Below are 25275 nucleotides of genomic sequence, written 5' to 3' on the forward strand. Positions count from 1 at the left end.
CTTTCTTGTTTTTTAATGCAAGCTATAAATTTCCCCCTTAGTACCACTTTCATTGTTTCCCATAGTTTTGGTATGTTTTGTTTTCATTTTTATTAGTCTCTAAGTATTTTCTAATTTCTCTTGTGATTTCTTCTTTAATCCATTGGTTGTTTTAGAGTATGTTGTTTAATTTCCATAATTTTTTGAATTTTCTACTTTCCTTCTGTTATTGATTTTTAACTTCATCTTATTGTGGTGGAAGAAAATACTTTGTGTAATCTATTTTTTAAAATCTTTTGAGACTTAATTTGCGGCCTCAAATATGGTCTATCCTGGAAAAGACTTGAGAATGATGTGTATTGAGCGGAATGTGTATTCTGTTATTGGTGGATAGAGTGTTTTGTATAAGTCTGTTAGATCCAGTTGGTCTGTTGTGTTGTTTAAGTCCTCTATTTCTTTACTTACCTTCTGTCTGGTTGTTCTATCCACTATTGTAAGTGCAGTATTGTTGTCTCCAGCTATTCTTTTTTTTTTTTTTTTAAAGAGTCAGGAAGTTTAATCAATGAAGTATTATACTGGCAACCTTTTTTTCTTTTTTTTTAAATTTATTTAATTTATTTTATTTATGGCTGTGTTGGGTCTTTGTTCCTGTGCGAGGGCTTTCTCTAGTTGTGGCAAGCGGGGGCCACTCTTCATCGTGGTGCACGGGCCTCTCACTATCGCGGCCTCTCTTGTTGCAGAGCACAGGCTCCAGACGTGCAGGCTCAGTACTTGTGGCTCACGGGCCTAGCTGCTCTGCGGCATGTGAGATCTTCCCAGACCAGGGCCCGAACCCGTGTGCCCTGCATTAGCAGGCAGATTCTCAACCACTGCGCCACCAGGGAAGCCCCTCCAGCTATTCTTGTAGAACAATTTGTCAACCTTTAAAACAAAAAGGCAAGCTTTTTAGCCAGTAGAGTCAAGTTTATTCAGGAATAGCAGAGGGATTGCAACTGGGGACATGCAAACTATGGTGAACCATAGGCAACCAGAGAACAAAGAAGAGAAGCCGAGGAAAGCGGGGAGTTGGGAGGGTTTTATTTTTTATTTTTAATTTTATTTCTTTGGGCACACCATGTGGCATGTGGGGATCTTAGTTCCCTGACCAGGGATTGAACCCGTGCCCCCTGCAGTGCAAGTGTGGAGTCTTAACCACTGGACTGCCAGGGAAGTCCCCATGGGAGGGGTTGTTTTGAACAAAAGTCCACTGCAGGAAAGTTCAGGGAGTGGTGGTTTCTCATTGGCTGAGTTATTGCTGGGCGAGGAGAAAATCTTCCTTCTGATGTGGTAGTAAACTTTTTCCTGTCCAAGAGTGTAAAGTAAGCTGTGACAAATGGTATGTTCATGAGAACTCCCCTTCAGGGCTTCCTGACTCCATTTAAAATAAGGTTTCCCTTTATTAATTTTCACATATCTGTTTCTCCTTTCAATTATCTCAGTTTTTGCTTCATATATTTTAATGGTCTGTCATTAGGTGTGTAAATGTTTATAATTGTTATACCTTCTTACTGTATTGAAACCTTTGCTAATTTATAATGTCCTTTATCTATTGTAAACTTTTTTGATTTTAAGGCTATTTTGTGTGATATTAGAATAGCCACCCCTGCCCTCGTTTGGTTACTATTTGCATGGAATATACTTTTGCACCCTTTCAATTTCAACCTATTTGTGTCTTTGCATCAGAATTGTCTTATGGACAGTAGATAGTTGGATCATGTGTTTTAATCCATTCTGCAAATCTCTGTCTTTTGATTACAGAGTTTAACCCATTTACATGTAAAATAATTACAGATAAGGAGGGACTTACTTTTGTCATTTTTCTAGCTGTTTTCCTCACACTTTTTCTTTTGTGTTTAGTCAGTTTTTTTGTAGTGAAATGTTTAATTCCTTTCTCATTTCCTTTTGTGTATATTCTGTAGGTTTTTTTGGTGTTTACCATGATTAAATTTAACATCCTAAATTTATAATACTCTAAGTTGAATTTATGCCTGCCTAACTTCAATAACATACAAAATTTCTGCTCCTTCACAGCTCCATCCCTTTCCCTGTCAGTTGTTGATGTCACAGAATTACCTCTTTATATTTACAGTGTGTGCCCCCAAACATAAACTAATAATTTTTTAAAATGCATTAGTTGCTTAAATTATGTGGAAAACAAGATTTTTGAATTATAAACCAAACTTACAATAATAATAGCTTTAAAACTAGTGATTTTTTAAATTTAATTTTTATTTTATATTGGGGTATGATTGATTTACAATGTCATAGTAGTTTCAGGTGTACAGCAAAGTGATTTGGTTATACACATACATATATCCATTCTTTTCCAGAATCTTTCCCATATAGGTTATTACAGAATATTGAGTAGAGTTCCCTGTGCTATATGGTAGGTCCTTGTTGATTATTTTATATATGGTAGTGTGTATACATTAATGCTTAACTCTTAATTTATCCCATCCCCCCCCACCTTTCCCCTTTGGTAACCGTAAGTTTGTTTTCAAAGTCTGTGATAGACTAGTGATTTTTTTCTTAATGTATTAATCTTGTCATTTATGTGGAAAATTGTGCACTTACAAATCAGTGTTACGGTAGCACTAGCTTTTATAATTGCACATGTATTTAATTTTATTGAGATCTTTATTTCTGCATATAGCTTAGAGTTAATGTCTAGTGTCCTTTCATTTAATCTTGTAAGACTCCCTTGAGCATTTCTTGCAGGGCAGATCTAGTGGAAACACAACCCCTCAGCTTTTCTTTTTTTTTTTTTTTAATCTGGTAGTGTCTTAATTTCTCCCTCACTTTTGAAGGACAGTTTTGCCAGATACAGGATTCTTGGTTGACAGTGTTTTCTTTTAGCACTTTGAATATATTGACCCACTGCCTTCTGGCCTCCAAAGTTTCTGATGAGAAATCTGCTTATAACCTTATTGAGGATACCTTGTATGTAATGATTTACTTCTCCCTTGTATGATTTCAACATTCTCTCTTTGTGTTTGGTTTTTGAAAGTTTGATTATATGTGTCTCAGCGTGGGTCTATTTGAGTAACTCTTACTTGGAGTTTATTGAGCTTCTTGGATGTTTATATTCACGTCTTTCATAAAATTTAGGAAGTTTGCAACCATAATTTCTTCAAATATTCTCTTTGCTCTTTTCTCTCTTCTCCTTCTGGGACTCCTGCAATGTATTTTTTGGCCTATTGTTGGTGTCCCACAGATCTTTTAGTTTCTGTTCATTTCTTCAATCTTTTTCTTTCTGTTCCTCAGACTTAATAATTTCCTTGTCCTATTTCTGTTTCCTAATTCTTTCTTCTGCCTGCTCAAATCTGCCTTCTAGTAAATTTTTTCATTCAGTTATTTACTTTTCAGGTCCAAAATTTATTTTTCCTTTTAGGTTTTCTATCTCTTTATTGATATTTCCATTTTGTTCATACATCATTTTCTTCATTTTCTCCATATCTCCCTTTAGTTCTTTGAGCATCTTTTAAAAAGTTATCTTAAAATATGTCTAGTATATCTGTCATTAGTCCTTTTTTTTTTCATATTTTCCATTGCAATTTTTAATGACCCAAGGGTGGAGTGTGAAGGAAAAACATTCTTAATTTTTATTTATATATATATATATATATATATATATATATATATATATGTATATATATACATATATACATATATATATATATATTTTTTTTTTTTTTTTTTTTTTTTGGCTGTGTTCGGTCTTCGTTTCTGTGTGAGGGCTTTCTCTAGTTGCGGCAAGCGGGGGCCACTCTTCATCGCAGTGCGCGGGCCTCTCACCATCGTGGCCTCTCCCGTTGCGGAGCACAGGCTCCAGACGCGCAGGCTCAGTAGTTGTGGCTCACGGGTCCAGTTGCTCCACAGCATGTGGGATCTTCCCAGACCAGGGCTCGAACCTGTGTCCCCTGCATTGGCAGGCAGATTCTCAACTGCTGCGCCACCAGGGAAGCCCCATTAGTCCTTTTTAAGGGACAGTTTCTGTTGATTTATATTTTCCCCTTTAATGGGCCATCCTTTTCTGTTTCTTTGTATGCCTTGTGATTTTGTTGTTGTTGTTGTTATTGAAAACTAGATATTTAAATCTAATAATGTGGTAACTCTGGGAATCATATTCTCCTGCATGCCCAGGATTTGCTGGGTTTTGGTAATTGTTTTTGTATATTTATTTATTTTAATTGTTGTAGGCTGTCTCTGTGCTGAGGGTCTGCCTGAGGTGTAAACTTAATGTCCTCTCAGGTCTTTATTTGAGACTTTCCCTCAGCATACCTGGTCACTTTCTAATTTTCCCAGTACATAAACTGGTTGTTGAATGTCCTCGTCTTTAATGTCTGGCTCCCAGACATTAAAAAAGAGAAAGATGAAGGGGTGGTGGTGGAAAGGGTGCTGGCTCTTTAAATCTCCTAGAAGGCGGTGGGAGAGCTGGTGGGAGAGAGGTTCGCAACAATGGAAGGAGCTACAACAGTGGCTTCCTGCAATCTTTGTCTGCACCTCTGTGATCAGAAGCAGCGATCAGTGATCAGAGCACAGATCCCAAATATTTGGGGGACAGGGTCCTTTTAGCCCATCATGGGTGGGGGATGGGTGGCTGGCTGCTCCTGTGCTAGGACCCGAAGTTGACCCAAATTAACCACAAGTCTTTCCTTGGAAGCGCAAGTCTTCAATAGACCCCAGAGTTCCAAAATAATTACATCAGACAGATTCTGCCAGTGTAATTGTTGTCTAAGTGGGGAGACAGATTCCTGGTTCTTCCTACTCCACCACCTTCCCTGAATCCTTTGGACTTTTGTATCAACTCTCTGAGGTAGGAAGTATTTTACAGATGATGAAACTGAGCCTCAAAATATTAACTACCCAAGCTGGTATTACATAGCTCATAATTGGTAGAGCTGGGAATAGGCACTCAATTCTGGTTCCATTGCACATATGCTTGACTCTTACTCTGTTGTGTCTTAAGGTGAAGGGAGTGGAGTTCTGAAGAGGCCCCTCTATTCTACCAGGTTCAGGCCGAGGTCCTCCCTCCTTATCAGAGCCCTCAGCCCAAGGTGGAGAAGGATGAGCATTTCAAGACTGGTTTCTTAGGACTTCCCTGGTGGTCTGGTGGTTAAGAATCCGCCTTCCAATGCGGAGTTTGATCCCTTGATGGGGAAATAAGATCCCACATGCCATGGGGCATCTAAGCCTGTGTGCCACAACTAGAGAGCCCATGTGCTGCAACTCCTGAGCCTGCACCCACTGGAGCCTGTGTGCCACAACTAGAGAGAAGCCCACGTGCCACAACAAAGAGTTTGCGCCCCGCAACAAAAGATCCTGCGTGCTGCAACTAAGACTTGACACAGCCAAAAATAAAATTAAATAAATAAATATTAAAAAAAAAAAAAGACTGGTTTCTCTCCTGTGGCTCTCAAGGAAGCACTGCCGGGCAGTGTAAAAAGTCCTGTGAAATATTAAAAATATTGAAAATAAAAGTTTTAAAATATTGAAAATAAATTTCCCGAGGGGGCTAGAAAGCCTGTAATAGCTAATTGTTTTCCGTGCTTAAAAAAAAAAATTTAGGGCTTCCCTGGTGGCGCAGTGGTTGAGAATCTGCCTGCCAATGCAGGGGACACGGGTGCGAGCCCTGGTCTGGGAGGATCCCACATGCCGTGGAGCAACTGGGCCCGTGAGCCACAACTACTGAGCCTGTGCTCCGCAGCAAGAGAGGCCGCAATGGTGAGAGGCCTGCGCACCGTGATGAAGAGTGGCCCCCGCTTGCCGCAACTGGAGAAGGCCCTCGCACAGAAACGAAGACCCAACACAGCCATAAAGTAAAAAAGAAAAAAAAATTTAAATATGCTTAAAGCAAGGATTGAAAGAAATACATGCAGCCAATGAAATATATCTTCTGTATCTCTATTTCCTTAGTCATATCTATCTACCTATGTATATTTACCACAGTTTATTATTTATTACCTGCTTACTATGCGCTGAGCACTGTTAACCCCTTGACATTCATTCCTTTATTGTCCTCTTACAAGGAAGGCACAAGCTGCATTTGCTTTGGGAATGGAAAGCAGTTGCTATGGCAGCACCTAGGGTTATAGAAACTGGTTATCTAGAGAGCTAAGGCACTTCTTGTAAGCTTGCTGCAACCCTTCAAAGGAAGAACAAGAATTTTATTATTATTTTTTAAAGTGTTTATTTATTTATTTTTGGCTGTGTTGGGTCTTCGTTTCTGTGCGAGGGCTTTCTCTAGTTGTGGCAAGCGGGGGCCACTCCTCATCGCGGTGCGCGGGCCTCTCACTATCGCGGCCTCTCTTGTTGCGGAGCACAGGCTCCAGACGCGCAGGCTCAGTAATTGTGGCTCACGGGCCTAGTTGCTCCGTGGCATGTGGGATCTTCCCAGACCAGGGCTTGAACCCGTGTCCCCTGCATTGGCAGGCAGATTCTCAACCACTGTGCCACCAGGGAAGCCCAGAACAAGCATTTTAGGTCCCCTGCTTCTGCTTCCCCCTCCCCATCTTCTGCTTAGCCTTAAGAAGGCACGGGTTTTCCCTGTGTCCTAAGACAGAAAGCATGCCATAGGTTTTGCATTCCCGGAGCCAATATTACTATTTACATTGCTGCTTCAGATTCCAGTTAGAAACTGACTTTTGTTCAATCTAAAGAACCCAGGGGAAAAAAATCTAAAGAAAACATAAAAGTTGAGAAAGCTCTTTGGTTGAATGTATTTCTATGAACAAAATTTACTGAATTTTGGGAATTTCATCCTTGATTTGTATTTCCTTTCCAGTCATAATTTGTACTTTGTGCTCAAACATCCGCCACTGTTTTTTTCTCCTCACAATTTGCTATAATTTTGCTTTCAGGAAATGACCCACCAAAACCTGAGGAATATAAGCAAGTTGAAACACATTTTCTGGATGAGAATAATAATCTTTAATGGAGCCCGTAAGAATTGTTTCAGGAATTAACATGAGGAGTTCATAAATAAAGAGATATCCTTTTATTTTTAAAGCAACAATATTGATAAAGATTCTTGGTTTCCCAACAATGTGTTTTTTGCATAGCAACTGAACGACCTGAAGGAGATAGGAATAAAGATTTCCACCCTGATCGGCCCTCTGAAGACTGGGAGGTACAGCAGCTGTCTTTATTTTTCTAGGTTTCTGTGATATATTTTTTTTAATTTAAAAAAATATTTATTTATTTATTTTTGGCTGCGTTGGGTCTTCGTTGCTGCACGCAGGCTTTCTCTAGTTGCGGTGAGCAGGGGCTACTCTTCGTTGCGGAGCGCGGGCTTCTCACTGCGGTGCCGTCTCTTGTTGCGGAGCATGGGCTCTAAGCGCCCGGGCTTCAGTAGTTGTGGCTCGCAGGCTCTAGAGCACAGGCTCAGTAGTTGTGGCGCACGGGCTTAGTTGCTCTGCGGCATGTGGGATCTTCCCGGACTAGGGCTCGAACCCGTGTCCCCTGCATTGGCAAGCGGATTCTTAACCACTGAGCCACCAGGGAAGTCCCTATGTTTCTGTGATATCTTGATGACTAGAACGCAGTGATGGTGTTGGGGTAACTGATACCATGGCTGTCACCCTCATCTTTCAGCATAAATTCATCTGTGATCTCTTTTCTGACATCTAAGTTGTAAACAAAGTGGGTAAGGTATGTATCAAAGAAGAGTGTGTTCCTCCTCAGAAAATCTCACTTCCAGTAATTCCCTATTAGTTACATCTTTATGAGACAGAGATGAAATTGATTTGTATGATTTTATTGCATTGAAATTTTGAATAGTCTTGGAGCTGGAAGGAATTTTGAAAAGCGAACTGGAAGAGAACGAGTATTCTTCCCCAGCAGGACAAGCGAATTGGTGGTCACTACTTTTGTATTGACTGGTAGCCAACATTATAGTAAGTAAGGCAACTAGGGATGTGTGCTAGTGGCCTCCAGCTACATCTCTTGCCAGGACTGCCTATTTAAGACTACAGGTTCTTAGAATCCTTAAGAATATTTTCTTTTACCTGTATGCCTAGTGTAAATCCATCGTCAAAGAACTTTAGGACAAAAGTTGCCTCCTTCAAGCCTAGTCTTCATGATTTTAAGCTCTGTATGTTACTCTTAACATGAGTGATTTTTGGCATAGACTGCTTCTGGTGATGTATGAAATGTTCATCTATATATTTACTGAGTTTAAAGAATTAATGTAATCTAGAGTCTCATAGGTCCCAGCTGTTTTAGAATGTAGTAGAGTGTAGCAGAAATACATAAGCTTTGGAGGCAGGTAGGTCTGGGTTCAAATCCCACTTAGGCACTTACTTGTATAACATTGTGGATATGTTGCTTAACCTGAGTTTAACTTCCTTATAAAGAGTAAAACCTGCTTTATAAAGTGGCTATGAGGATTAAACTAACACAATGTACTGCTTTAAGAGGTGGTAGCTATTAGCATGGCATTTGTTAGATGAAGAGTTCCATAATCTTTGTGCATGAAATACAAAGAAAACAAGTAACACTGGTAACAACACATTTATTTACGTACCCTGTTGTGTGCCCGGGAGGTGTTTTTCACTTTCCAGTAATTGAATTAGGTTATAACAATTAAAATTCCAGAAAGTAAACTATTGTAATTTACTGTTGCTCATGACCGTAAGTAAACAGACATGGTACCACATAAAGTAATTTTAAACACGTCTAAACTTTTGGTATAGCTTTGATGTATACTTTGGCAATGGACCTAATAGATTACCAATATGCTTCTAAATCCCATGGTTCTCTTCAGACACAACAGGAAAAATTTCAATTTAATGTTTCAATTTCAGAAATTTAACAAAGATTCTTAGGAAGCTGGAAAAGGCCATTACTTAAGCCTATAGTGTTTACCACAAATATAAATGTATTGCTATTAAAAATAAAATCATGGTAGGCAGCAGTCAACTAATTGCTAATTTCATTTTGTAGATTATATAGTATTTCTTGAAAATAATTCACCTCAGATGGCAGGCTATAGAAGTTTGTTATTTTAAAGTAGTTCTTTACTCATTAACTTTTTGAGGACTAGTTAAAGGAATTCCGATCCCAAGTCAAATCATTGAATGGCCTATCAAATTGTATTTTACACTAGAAACAGCCATTTCCAAGAGACTGCATCACACATGGCATTTCCTTTGAGAATGCCTTTATCCCTGGCTTCAAATCTTACTAACAGCATATGATTATTTTTAGAAGGTTTGGTGTTAAAAAATGGGTACTCATTTTGCTAGAGCAGGATATAAGAAGGTGCTGATCACCAAGTATGAGATTTTACATTACATTAAATTAAAATTATATACTGTTGGAAATAGACAAGATAGGGAGTTCCTAGATCCTAGAAAATATTATGGCTAAGGAAATAGAGAACTCAAAAGAGGAATCTACCTCCAAGAAACTACTTCAGTATAGTAAAATAGAATTAAGTGCCCTGTCTTAGGAAAAAGTTTGTTAGTAATAAGGAACTGGGACATCATACATTGTTTCTTTGGAGATTAAAGTGCAGGCTATGAAATGGCATATAAAATAATGCATAAAATAGTGCAATCTTAAGGTGCCATTATTTTTATTACACATAGCCTATGTTCATATGTCCATTTTCGCTCAAAAATCCAGCTGTAGTGACACCTTTTAGCTTATTTATTTAGGCATTACTTATACTCTGTTCTACCCGCCTTAGGGGCTACATAGAATATTTTAACATTTTAACAAGTAGAATAATAGCGCATACATTTGAAACTACTAAATAGAGATTAAGGCAAGCCCCTGTAAAGTTCAGTACTCCAAAAACACGTTTTACAAAAAAAAAGTTGCTTCCAAAACCAGTGGCTTTAGACCTGATGGCACCCCAAGTTTTTAAAACAGTATGATTACTCTGATCACATTTGTGTTTGCCCCATTATTTCCAGGCTCTGTACATCAAGAGGAGCTCAAAACAAACAAACAAAAAAAACAGGTTCTATATCCTCATGTTCTAAAATAATACATAATTCAGAATATGTGAAAACCAAGCCAAGTCCACGTGGGAGATAAGCTGAGAATCCTGTTGGGGGTGAGGAGGCAGTCCTCTCCATTTCTTACATAGGCCCTTCCACATTGTATCTGTTTGTAGTATTGTACCATAATCAATTTGTAAGTGGGATGACTTATTAGAGAAGTCTCCTCTGAAAGACCGCCAAGGAAGATGACAGGAATACTTTATAAAATGTTGTTCTAGGACAACACAATATTAACATACAGCATTTAAATTACCGACCTATAATCCAGGGCAGGATGGTTTCTCTCTTGGGAGGCTAATTTACAATTTTCCTGTAACATATGTCAGTTTTAGGTGAAGGAAATATTTTGTGATTTGTTGAAACTTAAATACCGTTATACTACCCAAATGCAAGTATAACAGCTATCAAATGGGCCAAGGCAACATCCTAACATGTTCTAGCTAGTTAAGATTTAAGACTTAAAACAAACTGAACTGTAGTGCTTTATCTCCTACTGTTATGCCACATTTGTGCATTAACAAGTGCAACTCATTAACCTTATGGGCAGATGACTACAAGTGTATACTGTAGAAATTTGGACTTTGAAACAGAAAATCTATCTTTTTAATAGTGAGTGCTTATTATGGAAGCCAAATACTCATGTTAACTAAGACTATAGATACATTTATGGTGTCCAGATGTAGTTTAAAAAGAGACCCAGGGAAATTTAAATAATTAACAACTATTAAAAAGATCATCTGAGGTTATATCCCTTTGTAAGCCTGTAAACATGTACTCTGTTACTTAAAAGTCTTCCTATTACCAGGAAAGCAGACAATTAAAGGCCATGAGTATTCCAGTAGGCCTCCTCCAAAGTTGTGACAATATGGCTAAATCCTATGATTAAACAAATAAGACCTGCTGAGAAAATGAGTTCCAGACAGGGACTTTTATGGATGACCTTGGCTGACAAATGTTTTTTGGAAATTGTTTATTTTAAAATTACCTTCCCAACAAACCATGAAACACTTGGATGTTATTTTATGGTTTTTCATTGAAAACATACTACATTGTAAATGGAGTTTCAAAGATAGACAAAGAATTGATCAAAATCTAAGGACAATATTATGTAAGGACAATGTTAAAAATTGATAAGAAAAAGTTTCATTTGGTGAGGTTAATCTCAAGGATGCATAACCATGTCATGTTGGACAGATAAAAAAAGGTAGTGACCTTGTGCTTTTATTCAACTAAGGTACATACCGAAACCTTAGGTTTTAATACAGGTGTCAAACTCCCACCTGGAAAGGGATAGTATTCTATACTACACCTAAGTTTACCTTAAATAACTGAAGCCCAAGGCAACAGTTGTTTAAAAGAACTTAACAGGCAAATAATGACTACATAATTTAGTACATTAAAATAAAACTAGGACAGTAATAGTTGACTGTTTCAAAAATATACAACTGGGGAAAGTAACCACTGTACACGATTTGGAGGTTGTTAAAGTGACCACTTAGAAGGTTGAACAGTGCAAGACATGCTTTTCCAGTTACAAGCTCAAAACAGGAGTGCAAACGAAATTAAAGCTTTTGTTTAAAGTTGCAGGATAAGGAAAGCTTGAAATTAATATTAAAAAGCTTCCCTCAGGTCATTCCCCAGAAATGAAACGATCAAAATGCTTTTTCATGGTATAATTTTCTTCACTGAACTTTCTTTCAATGGCAAAACTGCATCCCACAGGTTGGGTTCCCTACTTATACCACTGGTCATGACCACATTTGATCAATGAGCATACACAGTGGTGAGTAAGTAAGGAAGAGTACTAGTTGCCTGAAGTCTGACATCAACGTAAAGAATTTGGGGTTCTGCCTTAGCCAGTGTACCTGAACCCTAGAGAGAATAGATAAAGCAATGGGCTTTAATACTCTCTTATTCTTGTAAAACTGGAGGACAAATGGACATACAAATACCACCCCGCCCCCAGAGGCAAGCTGTTGCGATGGAAGATGTTAAGCGCTTAAATGAACTAAGACGCTGCTCTAAAAAGTGGAGAAGCATAGAGGTTCAAGATAAATACCAGTGCAAGAGCTTTTTAAGTGAGTTGACTAGGCAATGCATGCATCCATCCATGCAAATGTAGGACATGGCCCCAAAAGTGAACCAAAAACATTTATATAACAACTGGGTAAGTCCCTTGCCAGTAGTTTATAAAAATATATAGTCAATACTGTAGAGGCCCCTTCTACAGCCAATACTATGGAAGTCCGTTTTAGTTACCCATTACTTCAATACCAAAAAGCATTTACTACTTTTCAGACATTCCAGACAAAGGTCACTTATAACAAAAAGTCAACTTTTTTTTTAAAAACAAGATACTGCCCATTTAAAAAGTAGGTCTTTTCTTTCAAGTGAACAGGACATTTTATGTATTAAACTTAACTTCTAGTCTGTCGAGACTGGTTTAAGATCCTTATGTAATGTGCATATATGCAGAAACAAATAAACTTGCTTTAAACATTATCTGCACAGAAATAAAGTTAACTTCTCAAAACAGGATAGGATAGGTCTGGTTAGTACAAATCTATTGCAAAATAAAAGGATTCTGTGCATCAGTTCAACCAGGAGAAGCAGGAAAAGACTGTCCCAAACCATGAGAGTTCAAGTTTACGTTGTGTTCTGAAAGCCTAGAGCTAAGGGACACCATGTTGCTCACAGTGTCCTGATATGCAGAACTGCTCAAGCTACGAAGTCAGGTCTTCCTCTGGAGCTAGAAGCACATTCTGGTTTACTTTCTATTCCGGAGACGTTTAGATTTCCTAAGAGAGTCTATGGCTTCTGCGGCCTTTTTGCGTTTCCGAGGAGACTCTTCATTCTGCCCAGACCCTGAGGAGTCTCCTACTGCGCTTTCCATTACTTCTCGCAGTTTGCGTTCCAGCTCTGCCAACCGTGCGTTCTGTTCACCTATGATCTGGGTCTGCTCTAGCAGTTTCTGGTCCTGGTCTTGAAGCTGTTTCTGCTGTTCTTGCACTTTGGTGCGAAGCTCAGAAATTTCACGCCTGAGAACAGTCACCCCAGCACCATTTGTCTTAACCTGCTGCTGGAGTTTGGTAACCTCTTGTCTTGAAGGGTTTTGCTTGGAGAAGAGTTGCATTGTTGTCAGGGCTGCAGAAGGTCCTGGAACTGTGGAGAAATAGTTTAAAATGGTCAATCACTTAAAATGTCTCACTACCAGTAATACTTCATTAATTAAACTTACTCAAAGATAGAATATCCTTTATAATATCACTTCTGATTATTTCTTCTTTGCAATCTACTTGATCTGATGGATTAATCAGACACCGTGTCTTAACTATAAATGAGTTTAAATTCTGATTCTCATGTTCCTGTGGCAATATGTGGAATGCAAGCAAATGGAGATGGGCATTTAATGGCATAAACTTGGATTTAAAATATTATAAAGCATTTTTAGGACCTAGTAAGAAAATATAAGTAGTAAAATTAGAGTAGAATTATTTCACACAAGCAAACATAAACATCTGAGTTAGAAGTACAGACCTATCATGTTTGCAAATCCTCTCTGCACTTAGTTATATGCAAAGGCTCCAACATTAGCCAAACGACAAGGGCACCATCAAAAAGTGGGTTACATCACATGTGATGATCAGGAAGAACTTCTGACATGGTGTAGGAAGGCTTTGGAACTATTCTGTTTTAGGAATAATAGAATGTAACATGGGCATAAAAATCACTATTTTAAACTAATAACCTACTTTTTTAAAACCCTATCTCCTGAAGCTTTTCTAAAAGGACCAGATGGATCCAACCACACCCTAAAACCCATCTTGCTAATTTTCTCCTTATACATTTAAATACTCAGAATATTTTCCTTGGCTGATGCATTCTTCCTTCTCTCTCTGTTTACCTTTAGCCAACTAACAAGGCTCAGATCAATTCTCACCTCTTGTGAAGTCTCAATCAGACCAGCCAACAATGATTTTATCTTCCTTAAGATTCTCTCTGCTACTCATTTGACATTTAAATGGACACTCCTTTAAACTATTTCTCTTGCCTACGATAATTTGAGTCTGGATATGTCTTACCTTATGAAATAATAAGATTCCTGAGAGAAGACACCATGTATTATACTTCATTTTAGTCCCCACAGGACGCAGTACAATGCTGTGCGCATAATAGGTACTCAATAAATAACAGATGTGTTAATGCTGAGATGCTGTAAGCTTTATTATTAAATTACAGACGGCCACTCAGTTACCCCACCGAGTACTCCAGGGAGCTAACTAATCTGAACAAAATATTTTACTAAAAATTTGTTCCCAGATTTAAAATACTTGCAAGAGTTGAAGATATTGAACAATTCATTCTTTCAGTAGATAAGGACACAAATCTCTAGGATCCGACAATGTTCAAAACAGCCCTATGCACCCTGTCTCCTAAAGTAGCAGCCAGATACTCCAGGGGCTGAAATAATTAACTGGTTATTTCCATGAAGAATTTTTTGGGTTTTGTCTGGTATATTTGATTCTGTTATAGGATAATGAATACTAACTAGTCAGAAACATAAAAAAACATTCACGTATATATAGCTTTTCACTCAGCAATTTGCTCTAATAAATTTATGCCAAGTTAAAAGTTGTGGATATGTACAAAGATTTAGCCACAAGATTGTTCTTCAGAGTGTAGTTCAAATACTGAAAATCTGGAAACAAATGTGCTTAACAGCAGCGGATCAGCTACATAAATTATGGTCTGTAGCCCAATCTGTCATTAAAAATTATGTTGCAGATACAGTTACAGACCCAGAAAAGTTAAAGATACACAGTTAAGTGGGGGGAAAAAAGCAAGTTACAAATCTATGTATGAACATTATTACAAACTGAACGCATTATAAACAAAAGATACCTGGAGGAGAGCCCATGAGTCTTCCCGATACATCTGATCCTGGTAATTTCCTCTTTAGAATTGGAACAATCTTTTCATCAAAGTATTCCATTGCCATGGAGGAAATATCCCTTAACTCTTGAAGTACTTCATGAGCTCGCTGAGGGGCTCTGGTAGAATTGACGTATCTCAACACACGATAAATCTCATCAATCACCTAAAATAATGAGCTCTCATTAGCATTTTAGATTTATTTATTTTTTTAAAGAAAACAGCTAAACAGGGAGCAAAGTGACTGCTTGTTTTGCAATTCCTATAAAGACCTACAGGTGACTTAACTGATATACTGACCACTGATAACATTACCATCTGTAACACATGGCTTTGGGCTTGTTATAATACTTTATACATTTCATATTTATATTTATTTAAGCATCTTTTCTGTACTGTACTGGTGTTACGGAATCAGGATGATTAAAATACAGCTCCTGCCCTGAAGGAAATCAGTGTAACTGGGGAGAGAGATGTGTAAAGAAGTGACGTAAAGAGGGATATACAAATTGCAAAAGAAACTAGAAGACTAAACTAAGAGATTAGATCTTGTATGCAAGTAGGGGTCAGGGTGGGGGAATTACCCAAACCCATATTCTACTAATCCTCTGAACCTACTTCATTCTAGTCTGAATCTGTTTCCCAAAGCCCCAGGGACTCAGCCTGATTTCCTTCTCTCTTTCACACCGCCACTATGTGCTCTATCCTTGAAGTTTTATTTCTCTTAGACTTGCTGTGGATAGGAATGAGGTCTCCTCAGAGCCCGCTTTCTTGTTATCACCAAAGGGTAGCAAGAGATCCTTTTTCATTTTAATAATAACTGCAATGGGGAAACACAAGGCATACATACTTGGAGAAGAAAGCTGGCAATCCTGATTCCTAATTCTCTTGCTGGAATGGTAACTGAACCTTCCTTAGGCATTCTGCCCTCAGCTTTAATCCCTAAGAGGTCAGCCTTACTTTCTCCTATGGCTTCAGCGTACACCTGAAGATAATAATGCACATCTCTGAAGATCTCCAGTCTGGATGACATCTGTTCCAATGAGTCTTCACCTCACAAGACTTGTGGGTTAATCAGCCAAACCATTCTGTCACCGAAATATCTCAAACCACCTTGAATCCCACTCATTTCCACTACTGCATTTACCTAGCTGGTACCCAACTATGGAACAATCTTATAACTGGCCTTTTTTTCTCCTTTATTCAGGCTGCTGAGTACTGCTAGAGAAACATAAAGTCTTGCAGAATAGTACCAGGACAAATTACAGTCCTTAACACGTTCTAGACTCTCAGGGCAATGAGATGATCCTTGTCAGTCTAGCATCATGTGTGCTAGATAAACGTCAGCAAAATTAAACTGTTAGGATGTGTCTTTATCGTGACTCAGAGAAGACTTCACAGAAGAGGCCACGTCAGTGGGCCTGGAGAGATGACTAGGAATTGGCTTGGCCTAAGGTGGTGTATATGTAGGCAAATGTAATAAGAGAGGAGATATGCTAGTTTTGAATTACATGGGACATGCAGGTGATACTAGACAGGCAGGCATATCTGGAGATACAGGTTAGGAGATCAGGAGAGAAACTCCAAATGATGAAGAGGCCTCAGTACCCAATGGCGTAACAGGGACTGACATTGCTAAGGGAGAAGATACAGAATAGGACAGTCAAAGGCAGAATCCTGAGGCACTAGTGGTTAAGTGATACATTTATTTTTGGCATTACTACTAGATTATGGACTCATTCCAAAAGAAAATAACATTTTTTTCAATAAAAATTTACTGAACTACCATGTTAGGAACTATTACGTATATTTAAAAAAAAAAGAAATGAAGAAAAGAGTACTTTCTCTTGGGCTTACAATTTAATTATGTGAACAAATCCTAACCCGTAAGCATTTACTGGTCAGGAGAGGCTTCTTTGACATATTTAAGGTAAAACTGAATGATGACGAGAACTGGAAGATCTGGGAAGAAAAGCATTTAGGCAGGAATAACAATGGCAATGGCTTCAAGGTCTGAGTCAGTTTGGCTTGTTTAAGTTCAAGGGTTAAAAAACATGCAACCTATATCTGTATCTCCAAATAGTAAAAATTTATGGAAGCTAGCATAAGCTCAATGCTTTGAAAAAAAAAAAACCTAGTATTTATATATGATTACAAAATGGTTAATTACAAAATATATAAGCTGAAGTAGTAATACAGTATCTTTTTGTTTTGTTTTTTAAATGTGTATATATATATATATTTTTTTAACACGTCTTAATTTTATTTATTTATTTATTTTTGCTGTGTTGGGTCTTCGTTTCTGTGCAAGGGCTTTCTCCAGTTGCAGCAAGCGGGGGCCTCTCTTCATCGCGGTGCGCGGGCCTCTCACTATCGCGGCCTCTCTTGCTGTGGAGCACAGGCTCCAGACGCGCAGGCTCAGCAATTGTGGCTCACGGGCCCAGCTGCTCCGCGGCATGTGGGATCTTCCCAGACCAGGGCTCGAACCCGTGTCCCCTGCATTGGCAGGCAGATTCTCAACCGCTGCGCCACCAGGGAAGCCCCCTACAGTATCTTTTTAAAAGTACTTCATATTGACGGAGAGTCTATGTACTAGTGCTAGGATACTAACTGACCCACAGTAGCTCTGTGTTTATCAGTGTTTACATGTGTGTTATAAATCAGTACTGTGACGCTCCAGTATCATTTTATGCTGGCCTCAACGCCCGCATACTCCAGCTCCAGGTACAAAGTAACCATGAGCTCTTCGAACTACATCAAACCCTCTCTCTCTTTTTTGCTCAGGGTTTTTGCACATTATGATCTCTTTTCTGGAATGTTCTCCCTGCATATCTCCCCTACCTTCTCTAGCCCCAAATTTCTTACGCATCCTTGAGGTCTCAGTAACACTTTCTCAGAGTTAGCAGTCTTTTCTGAACCCTCTTTCAGTTTAAATCATGTTAACATCTTCATCAAATCCTTTATTTTACCTTCAGAATACACATTACAAGTTTTAAGTACTACATTTTTCTGTTAATGTCTGTCTTCCTATAATATAGTAAGCTCAATTTAGGAGACCATGCCTAGTTTCACTGTCAGATCCCCACAGTCTAGCAGTGTCTGGCACAGAGCAGATACTCAATAAACGTCTGTTAAATGAGTGATAAAGATGGTCAAATATCATAAATTGCTTAATATTGACACATCTAAATAAAACTGTTTAGGGACAAGCCACAGGGGTAAAGTCAATACAAGAATATGATTTTTAGAGGCCAGATTTTGAATATAAAGGTCACAGTTAACAGAATTTTTATTGAGAGGAATTTAAAAAAAATACGTAATACTTGAAAGAGTATCCACGGCTTTATTAACGGATCTATTTATATTATGTTTATGTACATAAATACTGGTAGACAGAAGAATATTTACAGTATATTTGAGCTAGACTAGAAATGACTGTTATAATGATTCAAGCATGAATAAAACATACATCTTATCCAATGCAAGATGACTTAGTGAAAGACCCATACACAGCAAAGGCTAGCTCAAACTGAGTAAATTCAACGTACAAGCAAAGTGCTGTGTGAAAAAAAAGTAGAGAGAAATAAGATCTGTTTGAGAGAACTAATGAAGGACTTGGCAATGAGAAATAAGCAGAACTTCAATGGGGAAGAGAAGTTTGAGCAGGAGAAGGGTATACATGACTAAAGGAGGAGTGGCCTGAGGAGATGGATGATGTGGATGGCCAGGTGATAGCATAGGAAATCAACATGCATGTAGTGCTACTACGTACCATGCCTTTATTCTAGGTTTTTAAAAGAAATTTATTATGCAGTGAATCCTCTTCCATAACCCTGATTCTTCAGAATTAATTTCATATCAAACTATCCCATAGGGATTACTAATACTAAATCAAATCTGTAAACCAATTTGTGAAATAATCTTATCTTTACTGTATTCAGCCTTCTAAATATAGTGTGAAAGCAAGGTATCTCTTTCCATTTGTTCAAGTCTTCCATTAGGAAACAATGTTTTCAAAGCTTACTATATAGAGGTTATTTTAGTTAAATGGACTCATCCACGTTTTCAATAAAATTAAAAATATTTTCTTTCCTCTGTCCAAAAGTTATAAGCAAAGGACAACGTGAAGAAAAAAGGACACAGCATGTTAGAACCAAACTGCTTCTAGCATTCAGTCATCAGTGGCTACAATGGCTTTAGAGGCACATATTAAGAAAGCATAGTATTTACCTGATTTTTAAAATATTTCATTTTCTGAGTAGGTTTAATCACTTTCTGAAAATTACTTTAGCAACAAGAATGTAATGTGTGAGTCTTGTGTCCAGTGTAAAGATCACAGGTTTTAGGAAGGTCACCTAAACTCTTTAATGGCTATTTGTACACCTTTCAAATAATATGCCACATGCCGAATCCTACCCAAGTTTGAAATAATAAAATAATAGTTATGAAAATATTTTTAAGTTTTAAAAAGGTATGTTAAGAAACCAAATGTGAACAACTATCATACTTCTAACACATGCAGTTTACTATATCATGCTTATGTTTAAATTGGCACAGTAATAAATGACATACTATGAATATCATTTAAGTATTTCTACTACTATAGATGAGAGAATTTCTATCTTGTTTAATCTACGGTTTAGCAAACAAAGCTCCTATTAAAATACTGAACCTCATATGTTCTCATTTTCTGTCTTTTTGTTCCACTTGAGATTTCCTTAATTTTCCTTTCCGCGCCTTTTACTTAAAATTGTTTCTTCCGGGCTTCCCTGGTGGCGCAGTGGTTGAGAATCTGCCTGCCAATGCAGGGGACACGGGTTCGAGCCCTGGTCTGGGAGGATCCCACATGCTGCGGAGCAGCTGGGCCTGTGAGCCACAATTACTGAGCCTGCGCGTCTGGAGACTGTGCTCCGCAATAAGAGAGGCCGCGATGGTGAGAGGCCCCCGCTTGCCGCAACTAGAGAAAGCCCTCACGCGGAAACAAAGACCCAACACAGCCAAAAATAAATAAATAAGTAAATATTTTTTTAAAAAATTGTTTCTTCCATATTTGTAAATATTTCTTTATATGGCATGTGTTTGACTATATATTTTCTTATTTCTCTTAGACTATTAGTCACAGTTTCTTTAAGTTTTATATCCTTGTATTGCTTTCTCAAAGGTGTATTTTTCCCCATTTGTTTCATTCTGTGTTTCATATTAGTCTGGCAATTCTCTACTCCTTGCTTATACTTAAGAATGGAGCACACAGGGCTTCCCTGGTGGCGCAGTGGTTGGGGGTCTGCCTGCCAGTGCGGGGGGTGCGAGTTCGGGCCCTGGTCTGGGGGGATACCGCGAGCTGAGGGGCGGCTGGGCCCGTGGGCCGCGATTGCTGGGCCTGGGCATCTGAAGCCTGTGCTCCGCGGCGGGGGGGACCGTGATGGTGGGGGGGCCAGGCGCCACGTTGGGGGGTGGCCCCCGTTTGCCACGACTGGAGGGGGCCCTTGCGCAGAGGCGGGGACCCAGCACGGACATAAATGAATAAATAAATAAATTTAAAAAAAAAAAAAGAAAAAAAAAAAGAATGGAGCACACAAAAAGCTGATCAGAACTCCTAGTTAGCCAAGATGGTGGGAAAGGTGGGGTATAGGGGGATAAGAGCAGGGACCTAAAAAAAATCAATGAGATTAGACTGATTTTTCTTTTTTCATTTTAAAGGTTCATGGACTGTATATATTTACTTGGGGACCAGCATAGTGAAAGGAGGAAATGCTTCCAAGTAATAGATATTTTTAAGAATTTCTTCACATTAAAACCAATTTTAAAAGAAACATAAATACAACATTCTGGAAGCATTAGGTAAACTCAAATTGAAGGATATTTATTCCTCAAAATAACTGACCTATGACCTTCAAACATGTGAAGCTCAAGAAACACAAAGTGTAGGGAATTATTTCACATTAAAGAGGATTAACAAGTCCATGTGTAATCCTAGACTGAATTCTGGACTCAGAAATAAGAATAGTTAGGGGGACTTCCCTGGTGGCGTAGTGGTTGGGAATCCGCCTGCCAATGCAGGGGACACGGGTTCGATCCCTGGTCCCGGAAGATCCCACATGCCATGGAGCAACTAAGCCTGTGTGCCACAACTACTGAGCCTGAGCTCTAGAGCCCATAAGCCACAACTACTGAGCTCACGAGCCACAACTACTGAGCCCATGTGCCACAACTACTGAACCCACGTGCCACAACTACTAAAGCCTGTGTGCTGAAACTACTGAAGCCCACGCACCTAGAGCCCGTGCTCCGCAACAAGAGAAGCCACCGCAATGAGAAGCCTGCCCGCTGCAACCAAGAGTAGCCCCCTCTCGCCACAACTAGAGAAAGCCCACACACACCAACGAAGACCCAATGCAGCCAAAAAAAAAAAGAATAGCTAGGAAAACTATTATTGGGATAAGAAATGAAATTTAAATACAGATTACTGATTAGATAAGTGTATTGGATCAATGTTAAATTCCCTGAGTTTGATATCTGTACTGTGGTTAAGTAACAAAATATCCTAGTTCTTAGGGAATACACTGAAATATTTAAGAATATAGGGTCACAGCAGTAGCTCCAACTTATCTTCAAATGGTTCAGAAAAAAATAAAATACATATGCAGAGAGAGAATAAAAGCAAATGAGACAAAAGGTAAATAACTGCTGACGTGGATAAAAGATATATGGGAATTCCTTGTAATATTTTTGTAATTTTTGTGTAAATGTGAAAATGCATCAAAACAAAAAGTTACCCCCCAAAAGGAATAAAGGAATAAAGGAATAAAGAAAGTGACCACCACCAGTTATTCTTCACCAAAAACGTTAAAAACAAACCAATAATACATAATATGTAGATTGTATGTTTGTTCAGGGAAATCTAACTTCATGATCTTACATAGTCATTTACACTGTGAAAACACTGACTTTTGTGTTTCAATAAGCACGAAAGGGTTACTGGGGCTGTTAGTAATGGTGAAGAGAAGAAATTATTCATGTCTTTTTTTCATTATTATATCTCCCAGAATGGTTAGTTGGCCTCTACTCACATGTGTTTTTCAGTATGTGTGAACTGCTGATATTGACCAAGAGCTTACTATAAAAAGTTTGACTTCTATATGTCAGACAGAAGATCTGAGAAATGTATACAGGAATAAGCTAAGAATCTAAACTTTAGTTCTGAGAAAAGATGAATGTAACATCAATGTAGTGGCCAGAGTCTGCAACTATGGCCCTAACTGACCTGTGCCTATTTTTGTAAATAAGGTTTTTATTGGAACACAAGCACACACCCATTCATTTACCACATGTTGTAGAATCACGGCTGTTTCTCAGAGTTGAGTATTCATGACACAGACCATGTGGTCCACAAAGCCAAAAATATTTATTATCTGGCCTTTTACAGAAAAGGTTTGCTGATCCTTGCCATAGCCCATAGTGGCAAACTCCGAACTAGTCTGAAATCTTTAGATAGATTTTCTTTTAATGCCCTTGCTATTAGTACGGTTTCCTTGTCAAGAGACTACATTTTAAACCCCTCCAGTGAATAAGCCTTAGGTTTTCACTGAGTAGAAGGGCAATGTTCTAGCTTGTTTAGAGTTGGAGAGGGGACCTATAAGTTTAAATCATTCTTAAATATAGATTCTCAACCAACCTTCCTGTTTTAGCCCCATTTTCAGAAATGCTTGGAGCTTTCAACCTAGAATTTTCTAGAGGTTCAGTTGTGCATACTGGGTTGCCTCCCAGCTTCCCCCACTCCCAGTTTAGGAATTAACTTTCTCAGTTCTGCTAAGTCAGTTACCATTTATTCATCTACTCTCCAGCTTCCAAAATTCTGTTGCTACTGTCTACTTTCTGACCTCATTTTCATGGGTCTTTATCTTTTTTTCCTTTTAAAAATTAGATCATTTACTCCACTCCACTGACTGGAGTTCTGGGAGAAATTAAGAGGTAAACATATATTTAATCTTCTATCTTCATCCTGCCATTTAATTTTATGAACAAATTCAACTGTTCTTTCAGAGAATAATTAAAAGAAAAAAAATTTCCCAACTGTTAGTTTAAAGGTCCAAAATTCTGGTACATATCAGGCAATCTAATTTAAACTAATGTGGATATTACCCAGATTCACTTAAGTAACTTGTGAAAAGTAATTTGTGAGATGAAATCCCTACTGGAGACCTGAATTTTAACAAAATGGATATATTCTATACAAAACCACAAAAAGAGTTCTCTTACAAAGTGTAAGAGCACCGGGCTTCCCTGGTGGCTCAGTAGTTGAGAATCTGCCTGCCAATGCAGGGGACACGGGTTTGAGCCCTGGTCTAGAAGATCCCACATGCCGCGGAGCAACTAAGCCCGTGCGCCACAACTACTGAGCCTGCGCGTCTGGAGCCTGTGCTCCGCAACAAGAGAGGCCGCGATAGTGAGAGGCCCACGCACCGCGATGAAGAGTGGTCCCTGCTTGCCGCAACTAGAGAAAGCCCTCACACAGAAACGAAGACCCAACACAGCCAAAAAAATTAAAAAACATAAAAATAAATAAATAAATTTAAAGAAATTGCCAAACTATTAAAAAAAAAAAAAGTATAAGAGCACCTGAACTTTTAAGTATAACCCGGGAGCAAGATCCTGGAAAAACCAAGAATAAATTACTATAGAAATCACATACCAAACCAAGATTATATGCTAGACTGAAAGAAAATTATTTTATAGAATGTCTTCACTTAAGGATGTGAAAATTAATGCCACATCCTTATGTTCTGAAGACAGAATGTGAAAGTTTAAGGATGAGAAGTTCAAAAAGGAACAATCATAAAACAACCCAAATACTGCAAACTGTGTAAGTTAGCAGTTTAGATTTAGTCTAAGCTAAAAAGTAACAGCTACATAAAAATAAAAAGTAATAATCTGAGTATACAGTGTTGTTTTAGGCAAGGTATAAGCTATATAGATGGCACTTGTAAGAAAGAGAAGAAGCCAAGGTGATAATAAAAACAAAAATTATTTGTTTTCTGGGGGTTGTTTTTCCAGTCAAGTTCAGATTTGTAGGAGAAAAATAAATCAGGATAAGGTCTTTGGAAGAAATGGGTACTATGAAGGAAAAATGGAAGACTTTTCCACTGCAGGCAAGGTAAAGGTATCAGTTAAGGAGCTGTCCAGAGCAAATGCCCAGGGTGATACACATCAGCTTGAAAGCTGAAGACATTCTCCATTGCTACCACCTCAGTTGGTACTAGAATTAAAAGCAAAAACAAGTGGTTTCCAAAAAACCAGCAGGACTCAACTGGATTTAACTTCATTTGTATAGATAGTAAGTATCATTCTCATCACATGATCCTGATATATTAGAACAAAAGATGGGCATTCTGCAAAGGTCAGGTACTAAAATATCTTTGGCTTTGCAGGCCACATGGACTTCGCTGCAAACTACTCAACTCTCGTTAACAACTGACTGAATTGTCTCTAAGGTTATGAAGCTTGGAGATGCGTCTTAACTATTCATAACCTTATGAGATATGCAATAAAAACTACGAGGCTACAGGAGACAACCTATTCTAGTTCAGTGAACATCCCAGGAACACCTAAGAGTTAAGGCCTATGAATCAGACCTGGTTAAAATCTGGCATAAGAATCAGAATCTGAAGTTTCTAATTGGTCACCCTTTTATAGTACCGTACAGAAGCGTTGGTAGCTAATATGAGGAAAGTGAGCTATACCAAAGTATACTTTAAATAAGAAACAGGACTCCTCTGGCTCCCAACAAACGTCACAGAAAGTTGAAAATGGAGAAAGTACATTAAAAATATTGCTAATGTTAATTATCTATGGAAATAACAAAAAGAGAACATTCAAATTTTACTAGGTATTAATTAGTTCCAACCATGTTAAGGGAACCTTTTGCCAGTATCAACTAAGTAGCAAAATGACCTTTAATTCTACCTCCATCTCTTTGACATAAAAAGATACAGACATTATTTCATTCTGAATTTACACTGAATTCAAGAAGCAAAATACTAGTGAAGGTATGAGTAGCATGTTGAATGCTGGGATCTTTATTAACTTAGTAACAATAAATGTACCACAATATACTTATTTCTGTGTTAAACAGCACTATGACTTAGCTCTGAGTATACTGTTACACAGTAATTATCTATTCTTGTCAAATCTGGAAGGTTGTAAGTTGTCTTCATGAAACATCTCTCAAACAAAACCAAACCAGCGTGTCTTTCCTACTCCACCTCCCCCAAATTATAACAATCTTGAAGACAGGGACAATACCTATCCTATTCATTGC

The 25275-nt window shown here is 38.2% G+C and overlaps 1 protein-coding gene across 1 annotated transcript in view; it reads right to left on the reverse strand.

The window, feature by feature from the left end:
• Positions 1–8510: 8510 nt before the first annotated feature.
• FBXO28 (F-box protein 28) overlaps positions 8511–25275 on the reverse strand; it is a 31020-nt gene continuing 14255 nt past the window's right edge. Inside the window, exons 4-5 of the mRNA XM_068541770.1 lie at positions 14931–15126; positions 8511–13190 (exon numbers count right to left, since the gene is read on the reverse strand). Coding sequence (XP_068397871.1) covers positions 12796–13190; positions 14931–15126 — 591 coding nt within the window. The 3' untranslated portion in view covers positions 8511–12795. The remainder of the gene's footprint in view (positions 13191–14930; positions 15127–25275) is intronic.

Source organism: Eschrichtius robustus, chromosome 3 (assembly GCF_028021215.1).
Source record: "Eschrichtius robustus isolate mEscRob2 chromosome 3, mEscRob2.pri, whole genome shotgun sequence".
Classification (NCBI taxonomy): domain Eukaryota; kingdom Metazoa; phylum Chordata; class Mammalia; order Artiodactyla; family Eschrichtiidae; genus Eschrichtius; species Eschrichtius robustus.